This window comes from Mastigoproctus giganteus, chromosome 2 (genome assembly GCF_048544385.1).
Source record: "Mastigoproctus giganteus isolate SK-2022 chromosome 2, ASM4854438v1, whole genome shotgun sequence".
Classification (NCBI taxonomy): Eukaryota; Metazoa; Arthropoda; class Arachnida; order Uropygi; family Thelyphonidae; genus Mastigoproctus; species Mastigoproctus giganteus.
In genome coordinates this window covers 6806275-6824304 of record NC_143576.1, presented here as the reverse complement: position 1 = coordinate 6824304, position 18030 = coordinate 6806275, and the positions used below count along the sequence as shown (strand labels likewise).

The following is an 18030-nucleotide window of genomic DNA, read 5'->3' as shown; positions in this document are numbered from 1 at the left end:
CCGCACTTTGACCTTCCTAATTATTCGACCCCAGGTAAAGTCATCCGGATATTGTCTACTGGCCATTTTGTTGTGAGTAGCATTGTATGAAACCAATCAATGTCTGTAACAATCGTGGTGTTCACCATTTGGTAATTTGCACATAACTTCTGAACTGCTGCTTTTATCTGTTTATGTGAGCCCTCTCATCACGATTAAAATTTTTGCATGTGCAGCTTTCTACTGAATGGCCACAGTTATGCAAATTGGCAGAGGCTGTTTCATTTGATTTTGCGGTTGTAACTTTTAGAAATAGTCTTGGTCCTTAAGTTTTGCGCACCAGTTTATCTCAATTTAGAAAAGGGGATCAGATGGTGTCTTGAGTAATTACAGACCTGTTAGCTTAACTTCTATTACAGGGAAAATAATGGAGTCACTGGTTGAAGAAGTAATGCTGGACGATCTAGACGAACTGCAGTTATACTTTATTCACAACATGGGTTTGTTGGGGGGGGGGGAGATTTTATCTGACCAGCTTGATTAGATACTATAATGCAGTAATAAAGGAACTGGATACAAATAATAATTCTGATATTATATACTCGAATATCAGAACACTGCTAGCTTGGATTCACAGACTAAAAGATTAACAGTAGCCACAGGCAGAAGCAAAAGCAATTCTTCACTGATTCTATTGTAATGAGCAGCAGCCTAGAGAGCAAGTTGCTGGGGATTTCAGCAGCTGCTGGGAGTCATCACGGAACAAGTAAATACATGGGCTGTGTTAGGATGACTAAGAATTAAGAATAGGTGTATGTATACTTGCATGTACACCAATTCTAGAAGTATAGTAAATAAATTTGATGTGCTGGTAAAGACATCAAAAGCAGATACTGTTGGGATATCAGAGACGTGGTGCCACACAGATATAAGCAGTGCAGAATTGGAATTTGGGGAGTACATTGTGTACAGAAACTACAGACAGGACAAGAAAGGAGGACGGGTTATGCTGTTAGTTAAGAAACACAAAATTTAAGGAAGTGCATCCAATTGACATAGGTGGACAATGCAATGTTGAGTCTATTTGGTGTGACATAAGCACTGGGAAAAGAAAAATGAAAGTGGGTGTATGTTATAGGCCTAATGAATCTGATGAGTATAACAAGCAATTGTGCAGAGAAATAGTGTGGGGCAGTAAATCAGAATGTCTTATAATGGGGGATTTTAACTTTCCAGATATTGACTGGAATTTGTGGGTTGGTCACTGGCACACTAGCAAGACTTTTGTGGTTTTACTGGATGACTGTTTTCTACAGCAACATGTTCGAGAGGCAACCAGAGGAAGTAATACTCTTGATCTGATTATCAGCAGTGATTATTCATGCATTAAGAAACTGCAAATAACAGAACCACTGGGTGGTACTGATTTGGGATTTACTTAAAGTTGTAACTACCATTGGGGTATAGGGAAAGGTTTTTATTTTCATAAAGGTGACTACATGGTCTCAGACAGTTTTTAAATTCTAAAAAGTGTGACCAATTGATGATATTACCAATAGCAAATTCTAAATGGGAAACATTCAAGGAATAAATATTGGAATCTAATGGGCTTTTATACTAACTAAGAAATACTGTTCGAGGTGTAGGCCTAAATGGATGTCTGCCACGAATTTCATCAGTGAAATTCGTGGCAGAGAAGAAAAATGCATGGGATGCATATAAATTACCATGCGACACAGAAGACAAGGGAGATATAAGCTAGACTGTAATCAAGTCAGAAATTACTGGAATTCTTATGCAAAGGGTGCAAAGAAAAACAGCAAAGACATCTTTACTTATGTAAACTCTAGAAGGAAGGGAATGAATCAGATTGGTTGATTTCATATCGATGGTTTGACTGTTGATGATTGTGCTCAGATAGCTGACAAACCGAATCAGTATTTTGCATTTACATTCACACATGAGGAGTTATTATGGATTGAAAATGCCAGAAGATTATCAAATTGTGTAGGGAAGTGGAAGCCAGAACTGTTTGAAACTCTAACAGGGAGTTGAATGATATTGTAATAACTGGCAGGAAAGTGGAAGAGAAATGGTTAAAGTTAAACATAAGAAAGGCACCTGGGGTGGACGGGATCCACCCATGGACATGAGATCTGCAAATGTATCTCCAATTCACAAAGCGGGATTAAAGGGTGAACGAATAATTACAGGTCTGTTAGTTTAACTTCTGTTCAGGAAAATAACTGACACTGGTTAAAGAATCGTTACATTTTCATGTAGACAAGACTGCAATAATAGTTCAGACACATCATGTGTTTGTTAAGAGAAAGTTTTGCCTGGCCAATTTGATTGGATACTGTGATGTAGTCACAAAAGAACGGGATGCAAAAAATAATTTTGATATCATATACTTGGATTTTAGGAAAGTTTTTTATACTGCTGCACAGGGAAGACTGCTGTTCAAATTGGAGCAGTATGGCATTATGGGCAAGTTGTTTCTATGGGTAAAGGGGAGGTTGAGAAGACAGTGACAATCAATGGACACTGCTCTTTGTGGACTGTTGTTATTAGTGGAGTCCCCTAGGTTTGGTATTGGGCCAATTTTGTTTTCTATATTATCAGTGATATCGATGAAGGTATATTGGACTTAGCGTCCAAGTTTGCAGATGATACGAAGGTTGGCAGGGTTGTTAATGACTGTAATGACAGTACGCCACTGCAACAGGATCTAGAAAAGTTGAGAAGATTGGCTGATAGCTGGAAACTGAATTTAACGTTGACAAATGCCAAGTAGTAGCAGTAATCCCAGGGTAACGTACCAACTCTGTGGTGCTACACTCGGAGTAGTGGAGAATGAAAAAGACCTGCAGGTATTTGTGCAGCCAGGCTGCCAGAGCAACTGATGGGGTCTTGTCATTGATATTCAGGAACTTTGCTAGTCAGGATAAGGATGTGATTATCCCTATAAGGCAATGGTCAGGCCACACCTTGAGTACTACATACAGGTTTGGAGGCTTCATTTTAGGAAAGATATGGAGCTGCTGGAACAAGTACAGAGAAGGGCAATGTGATTCATGAGGGGAACAAAGGTGTTCTCCTAAGAAAGTCTGAAGTTCTGCAAATTGCAGTATTTGAAAACTTGTACCTGTGAGGTGATCTGATTGAGGTGTATAATGCCTTGAATGGTTTCAGCAAGCTTAATGCTGATGGGATTCTTTCTCTTGCTCAGATTACCATTTTAGGGGGCATAAATTCAAGTTGAGGAAAGACAAGACAAGACAGTTGTATCATTAATGTGCGGAAATTTGCCTTTAGGTAGCTGGTGGTTGATTGCTGAAACAAACTTCCATCTGTCTCTGTGGAAGTTGATAGCTTAAATAAATTCAAGGAAGAATTGCACAAACGTTTGGTGCAAATGAATTGGTGAAATGGGAATTTTTTATTATTATTATTTTATTTTATTTTTTTATATGGTTGATGTGATATAAACTTGCTTGCTTGCATCATATGCCTCTACTAATACTAATGAAGTCAGATGTTTTAATGTTTTTCTTTTATGATAAAACATTAATGATATTGTAATATGGCACATTAAAGAAGCCTAAAGTTAAGAATCCAAATGGATATGAAGTTTTAAGTCTTATAGTTCACGTTAATGTGAACTTGGACTGCTTTTACCATAATTTTTTTTATTTTTTATTAATTTTGTTCAAACTTCTTGATACTAATTCTTAGAAATGAATAAAGGTGAATATCTGTTAGTCAAAATCTGATTGGTCTTATTTGTTTTGATTTCACTTGTTCACAAATATATGGATGGTCACATTATTTATATCAATGTAAATAATGTGATCATCCTTATATATTTCTGTTTGAAAATGAGACACTAGATGAAGCAGAAATGTTTCTGTGTCTCGGGATGACTTAGGACTATTCAAAACTGTGCTTACTATTTTGAGATGTTTGCCACATATTACACACAGCTGGTGTAAAATATTAGTGAGATAGAAAAGTAATTAATTTTTCAGAAAACAAAAAATTGCATAATTTAATAATTCAGTTTGAGCTAAATTTATATTCTTAAATTATTTATTTTTTTAAATTAGTTTTTGTAACATAATCAAATGTTTTACTTTATTACATAGAATAAAAAGAAAAGTCAGAAGAATCATTATTCACTACCTTCTGAAGTGATTGGGGTGACACTTGCAGCTATGTTATCCCAAGATCCAACTTTATACAAAAAAATTACACTTGCATTTAAACAACAGTCATCTGTCATTCCAAGAACAATGAGACCTACATTGTGGACAGAATATTTCATAATTAGAGTCAAGCAAAAGCTCAAAAAGTAAGTTACATTCAGTAAAACCTCCTTAATATCAGCTTCAAGGGACCTAAATTTTCATATGTTGTAGTAATGAGATAGGTAGTTAGAAAGTATGAATATTGTTCTCCACTGGAGGAACGGAAATAACAATGAAAATTGCAGGTACAAGCAAGATAGACTTTAACAGAAACTACAGGTACAAATCAAGGTAAACAAATGAATGGAATAAATAAAAAATTAACACTAAAACAAAAAGTAGCTTTTGAGTCTGAGGGACTCTTCATCAGCTGTGACATAAATGCTAATATGAAACAGAATGTCCGGGCATAGTCACGTAAGGCAATAAAAGCGTGACACGAGTGTAAGCAACAGTAAGGACAGTCAATGGTTAGAACCAAAGGTCTTCGAGATAACAGAAGAGGAGAAAAAGCAGTATGTACTGGAACTTAAGAACAAGTTTGAGCTTCTGCAGACTGCTCAGGACCAAGATATCGACGAGGAATATTACAACTTTCTGAAAGTGATAGAGCCCAAGAAACCTATAAGGAAAAAGAAATCCAAAGAAGAAAAAATTAGTCAAGAAACACTTGTCATGATGAACCAAAGGTGACAAATGAAAAGCAAGAAAAACACTGACAGGGAGAAAATTGAGTATACTGAGTTATGCAAAGCCATTAGAAAGAGACTCAGAGAGGACATAAGAAGATTTAACACAAGAAAAGTAGAACAAGCATTAAGGGAAAACAAAGGATTTAAATCAGCAGCCATGAGCAGTAATACAGAAAGACAAATGATACTGAAATTGAAGAATAGCGATGGTGTACTTATAAACAGCAGAGAAGACAATTCAAATAGCAGAAGACTACTATAGAGAATTATACAAGGAGCAGGGGAATGATGCCAGCAGTGGGGAAGATGGATTGCAAAGTAGCAACACATACGACATACCCGATATTCTTCCTGATGAGGTAGAACATGCATTGAAGAAAATGAAGAATCAGAAAGCCCTGGGGGGAAGATGAAGTTACTGTAGAGTTGTTAAAATTGGGAGGAAGAGACATAACACAAAAACTGGCAAGGCTCTTCATAAAGTGCATTAGAAAAGGTGTGACGCCTAAGCAGTGGAATAATGCAATCCTAGTTTTGCTGCATAAGAAAGGAGATAAATCATAAATTGGAAATTATAGACCAATTAGCTTGTTATCCCACATCTACAAGTTGTTCACAAGGGTCACCTGAGGAGAAGACTAATGTTACTTATTCTCAGATGGATACCACCACCCAGACGGCACTGTTGCAGGGCTATTTGGCCCTTCTTCGGTGGGTGGGTAGGTACCTGAGTGATGCAATGATGGCAAAACAGTTATGAAGTATAACTCCACAATATGAGAGATGCCTGATGGTGTATGATGTATTTAAACTATATCTGAGAATAAGTAACATTAGTCTTCTCCTCAGGTACAAGTGTTACTTATTCGAAGTAGTGCAATATCATGGCAACTTTTTGTGAAGGTATTCACAATATGAGATATAACTTAAAACGATGCCGCTTTGCTAATATTCTGTTCATTCAGATTTGGCTATGTATTATTGATTCTTTTGCACTATACTTATACATAGTCTAGACTTTTCCATAGCTTGAGGCTTACACCCTAAACATTTTATATTATAGAAAAATAAAACATTAAAAATTTCTCCCTCTAAAGGTAAATAATTGCATGTTTTATCATTCTTTTTTCATTTTAACAGGAGTCCACAAATCATGTGTTGATTTTAAAATATTTTGTTTGTTCAACCTCTGAGTGAATAGCTATATATTTCTTGGAAAGCTTAAAATTGCGACCGAGTCTTATTTTATATTGTTTTCTGCTCCTTCCTGGAAAACTCTCTTACATGGCAGCATTGCTGTCAGTATGCATTGTTGCTTTAGTAAGTTACTGTACAGCATTGAGGATTTAGCATTTGCAGAGGCATATGATGCAAGAAAGCAATTATACAGCATCAGGCAAAAAAAAAAAAAAAAATCCCTTCCCATTTCACCCATCCATTCATTCCAAATGTTTGTCTAGTTTTGCCTTGAATTTATTTAAGTTGTCAACTTCTACAATGACAGATGGCAGTTTGTTCCAACAATCATACACTTGCTGGCTAAAGGCAAATATCTTCACATATATTCTACAACCATCTTTCCTCAATTTCAATTTATGTCCCCTCAGGCGATTAATCTGGGAAGTGGAAGAATCCCATCAGCATTGAGCATGCTCAGTGCTGATGGGATTCTTCCCATCTCATGATGGGACTCAAGCGATTCAAGGCCTTATACACTTCAATCAGATCACCTCACAGGTGCCTAGTCTCCAGACACTGTAATTTGCAAAACCTAAGCCTTTCTTCATAAGAACAACCCTTGTTCCAATCACTAATCTTGTTGCCCTTCTCTGTACTTGTTCCAGCAGTTTTACATCCTTAAAAAATTGGACATTTTTATGGTGGAACACAATATTCTTTAAAAGAATTGCATTGGTGTGTGTGTTTTTTTTTTTTTTCACGAAAAATTACTGATAGAGATCAGGCTTTAACAGAAAAAGCATTGCTTTTTTGTAGCTACAATAAAGAAAGTTGCTTCTGAAGCTAAGTTCACTCACTGCAGTATTCACTGTTAAGCCTTGGTTGCAAAAGCAATACCCGAAGAACTGAGACTGTTTTAGATCAATCGGTTAAGAGTTAATTTTATTAAATCCCATGCACTAAATTTGGAAATGTTCAAAATTTTATGACAAGAGATGGGGAGTGACCACAAAAAATACTACTGCATAGTGAAGCTAGATGGTTGTCTGGAGTTAAAGTTTTAAATCATACTTTTTAAATTTTGATCAGAAGTGCGAGTTTTCCTTCGCGTTTCAAAATGTGAATTAAAAGACTATTTCTCTGATGAATTATGGTTGGACGGATTAGCATATTTAGCTGATCTTTTTGAAGACTTAATGATCTGAATTTAACTTTACAAGGACCAAATGTGGCCCTTTTCATTGTTAGTGACAAAGTAAATACAACAATAAAAAAACATTAAGTCAATTATTTTTGTTAAATATTTGTTCAAGTTTTTCCGGATTTATTGCATTTAATTGTTATCGATTACAGTTAAATCACCATGTTATTTAAGTATTTTATAGTTTATTTTCTATTGTTTTGTTTAATATTTGTTATTTAGTTTGTTCAATTTTTGTATTAAAAATGAAATAAAAATATGTATAATTTCTAACATAATTTTATTATGATAATATTCTTGACTTTTCCTCTTAATACAAAACTTGAGTTAATCATCAAAGACTTGGATAAATAAGTCTTAAGTTTCCTACCAACTTTTCGAAAATTTTTTTGGAGAAAATAATTTAACATTGAGACATGAATTAGTATCAAATATAAAAAGCCATTGTTTTCACTTAATACATGATTTCAGATTGTAATTCCTAGAAGATTATGAAAAAGAAAACTGGATCAGGAATCCATTTTCATCATATTATGTACCATCTTTCTTCTGAAGAAAAATAACAACTTTTAGAAATTTTTTGTTGTGACAGAAATTTAATGGATAATTTAAAAAACAACAGTTTAATCCACTTTTGGATTAAGAATTATTTTAAAGAAATTTCAGAAAGAGCAATAAAATTTTTAATGCTATTTTTTTCAAAATATTTCTACGAAACAGGATTTTCTTTTATGCTGGATTTAAAAAACAAATGTAGAACAAATGTACAAGCAAAATTTACACTGGAAATTAAATAAAATAGAACCAGATTTAAAGAAACTACTGTAAAACAAGCTCAAGCAGCACATTAAGTCAATTATTTTTGTTAAATATTTGTTGAAGTTCTCCCGATTTATTGCATTTAATTGTTATTGATTACAGTAAAATTACCATGTTTGTTTAAGTATTTTATAGTTTATTTTCTATTGTTTTGTTTAATATTTGTTATTTAGTTTGTTCAATTTTTTATTAAAAATGAAATAAAAATATGTGTAATTTATAAAATAGCTTTATTATGATAATATTCTTGACTTTTCCTCTTAATACAAATACAGTAAACCCCCGCTATTCACGGGGGTTACGTTCCTGAGAAATTCCGCGAATACTGGAAACGCGAATACTGAGTTATGGCGCCCATGGTAATAAAAGGGTTCCGTTCCAAAGTATGAAATATATAACAAAAATTAGTCTAAAATTTTGTCTGTACGTATTATGTGTATTTACCTACATAATATGACTATGTACATAGACAAACGTAGAGAGTAAGTACATAAAAAAAAAAAAAAGCATAAGGCATCGAAATGAAAATAAGAAACAATTTATTAAATGTAATACTGTACATATTTATTAGACATTTTAAAGAAACCTTTCAAAAACATATCAAGAACATGGGTTGCTGGGCGAAAAATAACCATATCGATTTTTAAATCTTTCAAACCAGCCTTTGCTGGCTAAAAAACTTATCCCGCGAGTGCTATCACCAGTTTCACTAAAGTGTAGTGTTGATAAAGGTGTTTTGCCTTTTCACGAATGATAAGTGAACTTAACGGAATTTTATTTTGAGTTCGGTCTTCTATCCACAGATTTAAAGCCTTTTCCATTTTTTCTAATTTCACATCACGAGTTATAGAGCAAATTTTTGATGCAATTAGCGCGTTTTCACGGACACTACGGCGGATTTTTTCTTCCGATTTCTTGATTGATCGTACCGTTGACTCATTGATTTTATAATGTTTTGCCACTGAGGAGACACTTTCACCATTAGAAATTTTGTCTAACAATTCAATTTTACTCGCTAATGTCATCACCTTCTTTGATCTTTTCACAGTTCCCTTTTTATTCGCGGCCATATTTTTGTAGGATTAGAAAAGAACTTGTCCACAATAAAATCACTTTCTTTTAACTTTAACACCCTCGAAAAAGTCTGTTTACATCAACACACTGCAAAATGGTAGATTTTTCACTTTTGAAAACGTATCAATTAAAAGCAAGAGATGAAACCTTCTATGACAAGCGCATTACACATACTGAACAAGGATTAGCTTGAAACATCCGCGCTCGCGATTTTGTCACCCCCCACCCATTGAGCGCAGGACACTTCCTTTTTACACCTTTTAAGTTATTTTTACTCATTTTTAGAGAATAAAGCACAATTACAAAATGAGGAGGCACACTTGATACACATAAAGCTGTGAGCGTGTAGCAAAACGAATAAACAACACCATAAAGGCAGAGACAACTCTATTAACACCTCACTAGCTCACATTTTACATTTCTGGGGGTTACTACCATAAAACAATAAAAACAATTTCCAGTTGCGTTCCTGCTAGTGGAATCTGTTATAAACTGGTAGTGAACTCTATCTAATTGCATTTGCGATAATACCGATAGCTGGAATTGTGTTGGTTTTTAAGTTATTATGGTGAAATGTGTTTCCCCTTCACTGCTATAAAAAAATAAATACATTTTCAGAATCTTCTCTTCATTTCTATCGTGTTGCGTTCAGTTGGGGTGATTCCGCGTTCGGCTGCCATTTCTTGTAAACACAAAGGTGAATCGTGCATATGCGAATTCAGTTCGTGTTATATACAATATCGTTCCCCTAAATTGTGTAAGATTGAATTAGTGTAGTGTAAACACGTGTTATAAGACGACTGACTGTACTACTCTGTGGACTAGGCAAAATGATTTTAGCCACACCCATGTTTTTTCATGGCGGAAAATGTTCCGGCTCTTTAAAATTCACATTTTTTTAGGTTTAAATGAGCGACCGCGAATACGCGAAACCGCGAATACAGATACCGCGAATAGCGGGGGTTTACTGTACATATTTTAATGAGCAGTACTGAAATTTTTCAATTTTTGTTTTTGTGGTACAAGTATTAAAAAAAGTTGAACTGCCAATCTAGAAGATTCCACTGTTGTAGCCTCGAGGCCAAAAGTTCTGCCTCATTCTTTGGCAGTTCAAGATCCCTGATGTGGTCATTAAGCTCACTTACCGTGATTTTATGTGGTTCAGAAGGATAAAGGTTTGGACAAAATGCACAGGATGAATTGCAGGTGGTATATTTGGGTACATCACTGTCCACTTCTCCATTGGTGCCTCCGTAGCCAGGTGGGAAGGAGCAACAGTGCGTAGCACACGCTTCTTGATTAGACCGGGGTTCGAGCCCATCACCACCAAATACAGAGGATGCGGAAAGGTCAGGGAATGACCACCGCATATCCCGGAGCAATATGGCCTTAGTTGCTAATGCTCCTAAAAAAAAACCAAATAACAAACAATAACTTCTCCATTGTCATCCCTTTTCTAATAGGAGGCACCATTAGCATTAGTAGAGGCATATGATGCAAGAAAGCAAGCTTATGCAGCATCAGCCAAAAAAAAAACCCTTCCACTTCACCCCTCCGTTCGTTCGAAATACCTGTCCAGCTGAGCCTTAAATTTATTTAGGCTATCAACTTCCACAACAAGGGATGGAAGTCTGTTCCACCAACCAACTACCCGCTGGCTAAAGGCAAATTTCCGCACATCTATCCTACATCTGTCTTTCCTCAATTTGAATTTATGCCCTCTCAGGTGATTATTCTGAGCAAGAGGGAGTATCCCATCAGCATTGAGCATGCTCAAACCGTTTAAGGCTTTGTACACCTCTATCAGATCACCTCGCCGGTGCCTAGTCTCCAGACACTGTAATTTGCAAAACTTAAGCCTTTCTTTGTCCGTTCACTAATCTTGTTGTCCTTCTCTGTACTCGTTCCAGCAGCTCTATATCCTTCTTGAAATGGGGCCTCCAGACCTGTATACAGTACTCAAGGTGCGGCCTGATCATCGCCTTATACAAGGGAATAATCACCTCCCTATCCCTGCTAGAAAAATTCCTGTATATCATTGATAAGACACCACGAGCTACTCTTGCAGCCCATCTGCACTGCTCAGAGAACTTCATATCTGCCTGCACAATTACTCCCAGGTCCTTTTCATTCTCTACTGTCAGTATAGTACCACATAGTTGATACGTTGCTCTGGGGTTGCTGTTTCCCATATGTAGTACTTTACATTTGTCAGTGTTAAACTTCATTTGTCACCTCTCAGCCCATCTGCTCAACCTTTCCAGATCCTGTTGCAGCAGCATAGCATCAGTAGCATCCTTAACAACACTGCCAACCTTTGTATCGTCTGCAAACTTGGGCATTAAGCTTGATATACCATCATCAATATTATTTATAAATACAGAAAACAACAATGGACCCAACACTGAACCCTGAGGAACCCCACTAATAACATTAGCCCATGATGAGCAGTGTCCATTAATTACCATCTCTGTCTTCTGCCACTCAGCCATCCCTTTATCCACAGCAACAATTTGCCACTAATGTCACACTGCTCCAATTTGTGCAGCAGTCTTCCATGTGCATCAGTATCAAAAGCCTTTCTAAGATCCAAATATATAATATCAAAGTTATTCCCTGCATCCAATTCTTTTGTGACTACATCATAATATCCAATCAAATTGGTCAGGCAAGACCTTCCCTTAACAAAACCATGCTGTGTCTGAGCTATAACTGAATTCTTGTCAAGATGATCCTGCAGTGCTTCTTTAACCAGTGCTTCCATTAATTTTCCTGGAACAGAAGTTAAACTCACAGGTCTATAATTACTTGTCAGCCTTTAATCCTCCTTTGTGAATTGGAGTTACATTTGCACATTTCCAGTCTGTGGGTACCTCCCCTGAGTCCAAGGAAGCTCTCATAATTATGGCTAACGGATTGCTTACTTCCTTTGCTGCCTCCTTTAGTATAACTGGATAGATCCTATCCACTCCAGGTGCCTTTCTTGTATTTATCTTCAACAATTTCTCCTCCACTTTACTCTCAATTATTACAATACAATATCATCTAGCTCATTGCCAGTGTTTATTTCATCTATGGCATTTCCCTTCCTGAATAACTCTTCATGTGTGAAGATAGATGCAAAATATTGATTTAGTTTGTTAGCTACCTGAGCAGGATCATGAACAGTTGAACCATCAATATCAAGTGGACCAATCTGATTCATCCCCTTCCTTCTAGAGTTTACATAAGTAAAGAACTCCGTGCTGTGTTTCTTTGCATCCCTTGCCAAAGATTCCTTGTAATCTGCCTTCGTCTGCCTAACCTGCTTTGTAACTTGGTTACAGATCAACTTATATCTATCATAGGCTTCACCATACAGAAGTAACACTCTGTGACACAATTTGTTGGCTCCCTCCTTATCATAGGCACTGTGAAAGGCATAAAACATCCTTTTGAATTCACCCATGCATTGAGTTTTGATGAACAGATAGTGCGGCATATGTGTGGAGCCTAATTCTTGTCATGGTTGCCTACTTTACACCCTAAATACAAGAAGTAGGCCCTTTTTATGGGTCGAGTTAAGTGACGCCTTCTTGAAGCTAACGTGACTTCTCCACATATGTAACAAAAGACAGTCCAGACTATTCACACAATTATGGGGCATATTAATCTTACATGACACAAATACTGTGCAAAAAGTAGGAATCTCATAGAGAACAACTGTTAACTGAGAACAAATTACCCAGTCCCTAGCCATATTTGAGGATTACGGCAACAGAGTTGAAGACACATTTGAAGCGACAACAACTTATCACGTGATGCAGAGCAATTTTCTGCTTCATGTGATAAGAGCTGCGGTGATACTGAAACACTGTTGCCGACAGTTGCCAATTACATGGTGATACTGAAACTGCGGTGTTGCCATGCGTTTTGCCAAGAGCTGTAGTTGATAATGTAGAGTAACTCACTAATATGAGACCTCAATTGTAATTCGAAAACAAGTTTTTATATTCATTTGCTTTCTCCAATAGCTGTGATATTACTTGGGGCTTTCAAATGCTTCATTTTCTTAAATGCATGTTCTATCTCATCAGGAAGGATATCAGGTATGTCGTATGTGTTGCTATTTGTGATCCATCTTCCCCACTGCTGGCATCATTTCTTTGCTCCTTATATAATTCTTTATGATAGTCTTCTACTATTTGAATTACGCTTTCTCTGCTATTTATAAGTACACCATCACTATTCTTCAGATTCAGTATCATTTGTCTTTCTGTATTACTGCTCATGACTGCTGATTTAAGTTCTTTTTCCCTTAATGTTTGTTCTACTTTTCTTGTGTTAAATCTTATGTCCTCTCTTAGCCTTTTTCTAATGGCTATGCATAACTCAGTATACTCAATTTTGTCCTTGTCAGTGTTTATCTTGCTCTTCATTTGTCATCTTCAGTTTATCCTGACAAGTATTTCATGACTAATTTTATATTCTTTGGATTTCTTTTTACCTATACATTTCTCGGGCTTTATCACTTTCAGAAAGTTGATGCCAATCAACAAATTGTAATGTGATTTTTGTGTTTGGCAGCATGAAATTAGTCAAGATTGGGTGTTTTCGTAATATTTTACATGTTGATCAGTGTTATCGTCTTATTGCACTTGCTTCTGCTCTTACTAAAGTAATAGAGGAATCTATTAACCACCAGCTCCTAAATTATCGGGAAATCTTACGTTGATCAGTGATCGCCAGTATAGATTCCGTCAGTGTCAATCCACTGGTGATATACTGGTTTATGTGGACGAATTCAATGGAAACGTTTAGTGAAACTCAGGCAGTTACTCTTGAAATGTTTGGCATAAAGATCTTCTAAATAAGCTTCCCTCTTATGGTTTTCCAACTTTTTTTGTAATTGGGTATCTAGTTTTCTCTCTGACTCCTCCCTGCTGGGACGGCTCTCTGTCTTCTAACTTCTCCAATGCAGGTGTTCCTCAAGGTTCAGTTCTTTCTTCCACTCTTTTTCTCTTCTATATTAATGACCTTCTTCCATTGACTGGAATTCCTATCCATAGTTTTGTTGGTGAAAGCACATTGCATTCTGCCTTCCAGTTTGAAAAACCTTGTCTTGCACAAACAGCTTCAACTTCTCAAATATCCACTATTAATTCCCGAATGCTGATATCCAGATAATTATCCAGTGGGTCAAAGATAACTTAGTTGATTTTAATCCTTCTAAAGGCTGACCGGGCTAGCCAGGTGGGTAAAGTGACTGCCTGGCAACCCAAAGGTCACGAGTTCGAATCCTGCCTCGGGCTTGGATCAGAGTAAATGCAAAAACATTTGGAGGTGCATTATGGCCACAGAAGCCGATGCGCCAACAACTAACCAAAAAAAAAAAAAAAAAAAAAAACCTTCTAAAACTCAGTCCTCTTTTATATCTTGAAAAAAGTAATCTTCTGCCCCTGTGCTTATCTTCGATTACATTCAGATCTCTAGACAAAATCACATATCTCTATCAGGGATTAGCCTGACTTCTGATCTCTCTCTCTCTCTCTCTCTCTTGTTATAAGTGCATCTCAGATATTGCTTCCTCTGTATCTAAAAAATGGGTTTTCTTTTTTGCTTTAAGTATTACTTTTCTTCCAACAGCTACTCACTCTGTACAAATTGCAAATCTTCCCTAACGTGGAATATTGTTCTCACATCTAGGGTTGTACCCACAAAACCTCAAGATTCTAGATTCCATTCAAAAGATGGCAGTTAAGTTTATTAATGACCCATCTCTACTCTCTGTCTCATAGATGTTTTTGCTTCATGTCTTTTCTATAGATACATCCATGGGCACTATTCTTCTGAAGTGGCGTCGATAATTCCCGCTCTCTCTTCCAAACCAGTTAGCATCCTTTTACTGTCCAACTTCAAATTCATAAAGCCAACTTTTTTGCTTCCTCATTTATTCCTTCAACTTCTGTTGTCTTGAACAAAACTCCCTTCATACGTATTTTCCAAAAATTACAATCTATAGAAATTCATGTGTAATGTGAACAAATATCTTCTTTCATCTTCTCAACTTTCAACCCATGCATGATACTAAGTACTCTAGATTCTAATACCATTTGTGCTTGGGATTTTCGGAAAAAAAATATAATAATAACCAGATATAACTCCCACCTGACTTCTTGCTAACTCCTTATGTCAGACATTCTTGGCTGCCACTCCAGATGTGATTTGCATTGGACTTTGTTATTACTTCAGGAAGTGATTCTTGAGGTCATTCTGAGTGAAAAATATTATATCAATGTTGTTCTGATTCTCAGTAGTTATGGGCATTTGAAACATACGCAAATGTGCACAATTAACATGAAGCAAACAAGTGCTTAGCACGTGGGCTAATAAACTGTGTAGTCAGATCATTCTGTATCATACCAGAAGTAACTATAAAAATACCATTTTTGTTTTTCCATGAAGAATGTGCAGATGTGCACTTCGTGTTTGAGGTTTGTAATGGTAATGCCAGTGCTGCCATTAAGGAACATTGATATTATTCATCAGTTTCTCAGTCCTGCCATTGAGAAATATCAGCAGTATTGCCCAGTTTTATGAGAATAATGTCTCATTGCTGAGTGATCACAGTGTGCTGAAGTGGGAGTTACTCAAAGAGGTAACTACCATTAGGGGTAAAGGGAAGGGGTATTGCTTTCGTAAAGGCGACTACAATGGACTGAGACAGTATTTAAATTCTATACAGTGGGATCAACTGATGATATTGCCAACAGCAAATTCAAAATGGGAAGCATTCAAAGAACTTATCGTGGAAGCTACTAGGCTTTACATACCAACTAAGAAATATTGTTCAAGGTTTAGGCCTAAATGGTTGTCAGATGAACTAATGAGGCATATGGCAGAGAAGAAAAATGCATGGGATACATACAAATTAACACGTGACACGGACGCCTATGATAGATACAAGTTGATCTGTAACCAAGTTACAAAGGAGGTTAGGCAGGCGAAGGCAGATTACGAGAGATCCTTGGCAAGGGATGCGAAGAAAAACAGCAAAGAGTTCTTTACTTATGTAAACTCTAGAAGGAAGGGGATGAATCAGATTGGTCCACTTGAGATCGATGGGTCAACTGTTGATGACCCTGCTCGGGTAGCTAACAAACTAAATGAATACTTTGCATCGACATTCACACATGAGGAGTTATTCAGCGAGGGGAATGCCAGAGGTGTATTCAACTCTAGCAGTAAGCTAGAGAATCTTGTAATAACTGAGAGCAAAGTGGAGGAGAAATTGTTGAAGATAAACACAAGAAAGGCACCTGGGGTGGATGGGATCTATCCAGTTATATTAAAGGAGGCAGCAAAGGAGGTAAGCAAACCCTTAGCCATAATTATGAGAGCTTCCTTGGACTCAGGGGAGGTACCCATTGACTGGAGATGTGCAAATGTGACCCCAATTCACAAAGGGGGATCAAAGGCTGACACAAGTAATTATAGACCTGTGAGTTTAACTTCTGTTCCCGGAAAATTAATGGAGGCACTGGTGAAAGAAGCACTGCAGGATCATCTAGACAAGACTTCAGTTATAGCTAGGACACAGCATGGTTTTGTTAAGGGGAAGTCTTGCCTGACCAATTTGATTGGATACTATGATGCAGTCACAAAAGAACGGGATGCAGGGAATAACTTTGATATTATATACTTGGATCTTAGAAAGGCTTTTGATACTGTTGCACATGGAAGACTGCTGCACAAATTGGAGCAGTGTGGCATTGGAGGCAAGTTGCTGCTATGGATAAAGGGGTGGTTGAGGGGGAGAAGACAGAGAGTGGTAATCAATGGACACTGCTCATCGTGGACTAATGTTATTAGTGGAGTCCCTCAGGGTTCAGTATTGGGGCCTTTATTGTTTTCTGTATTTATAAATGATATTGATGATGGTATATCCGGCTTAATGTCCAAGTTTGCAGACGATACGAAGGTTGGCAGGGTTGTCAAGGACACTACTGACACTATGCTGCTGCAACAGGATTTGGAAAGGTTGAGCAGATGGGCTTCGAGGTGGCAAATGAAGTTTAACATTGACAAATGTAAAGTACTACATATGGGAAACAGCAACCCCAGAGCAACGTATCAACTCTGTGGTACTACACTGACAGTGGTAGAGAATGAAAGGGACCTGGGGGTGGTGGTGCAGGCAGATATGAAGTTCTCTGAGCAGTGCAGACGAGCTGCAAGAGTAGCTCATGGTGTATTGTCAATGATATATAGGAATTTTTCTAGCAGGGATAAGGAGGTGATTATTCCCTTGTATAAGGCAATGGTCAGGCCACACCTAGAGTACTGTATACAGGCCTGGAGGCCTCATTTCAGGAAGGATGTAGAGCTGCTGGAACGAGTACAGAGAAGGGCAACTAGATTGGTGAATGGGACAAAGGGGTTCTCTTACGAAGAAAGGCTTAAGTTTTGCAAATTACAGTGTCTGGAAACTAGGCACCAGCGGGGTGATCTGATAGAGGTGTACAAAGCCTTGAATGGTTTGAGCATGCTCAATGCTGATGGGATTCTTCCTCTAGCTCAGAAAAATCACCTGAGAGGGCATAAATTCAAATTGAGGAAAGACAGATGTAGGATGGATGTGCGGAAGTTTGCCTTTAGCCAGCGGGTGGTTGGTGGGTGGAACAGACTTCCATCCCTTGTCGTGGAAGTTGATAGCCTAAATAAGTTTAAGGCTCAGCTGGACAGGTATTTTGAACGAACAGAGGGGTGAAGTGGAAGTGGTTATTTTTATTTATTTATGTTACTTTTTTTTTTTTTTTTTTTGGCTGATGCTGCATAAGCTTGCTTTCTTGCATCA

At 37.1% G+C, this 18030-nt stretch overlaps 1 protein-coding gene across 1 annotated transcript in view; it reads left to right on the top strand.

Moving 5' to 3' along the window:
- LOC150089137 (uncharacterized) overlaps positions 1 to 18030 on the top strand; it is a 448517-nt gene that overhangs the window by 78062 nt on the left and 352425 nt on the right. The window contains exon 4 of the mRNA XM_090389422.1: positions 4128 to 4333. Within this exon, the coding sequence (XP_090245548.1) occupies positions 4128 to 4333 (206 nt within the window). The remainder of the gene's footprint in view (positions 1 to 4127; positions 4334 to 18030) is intronic.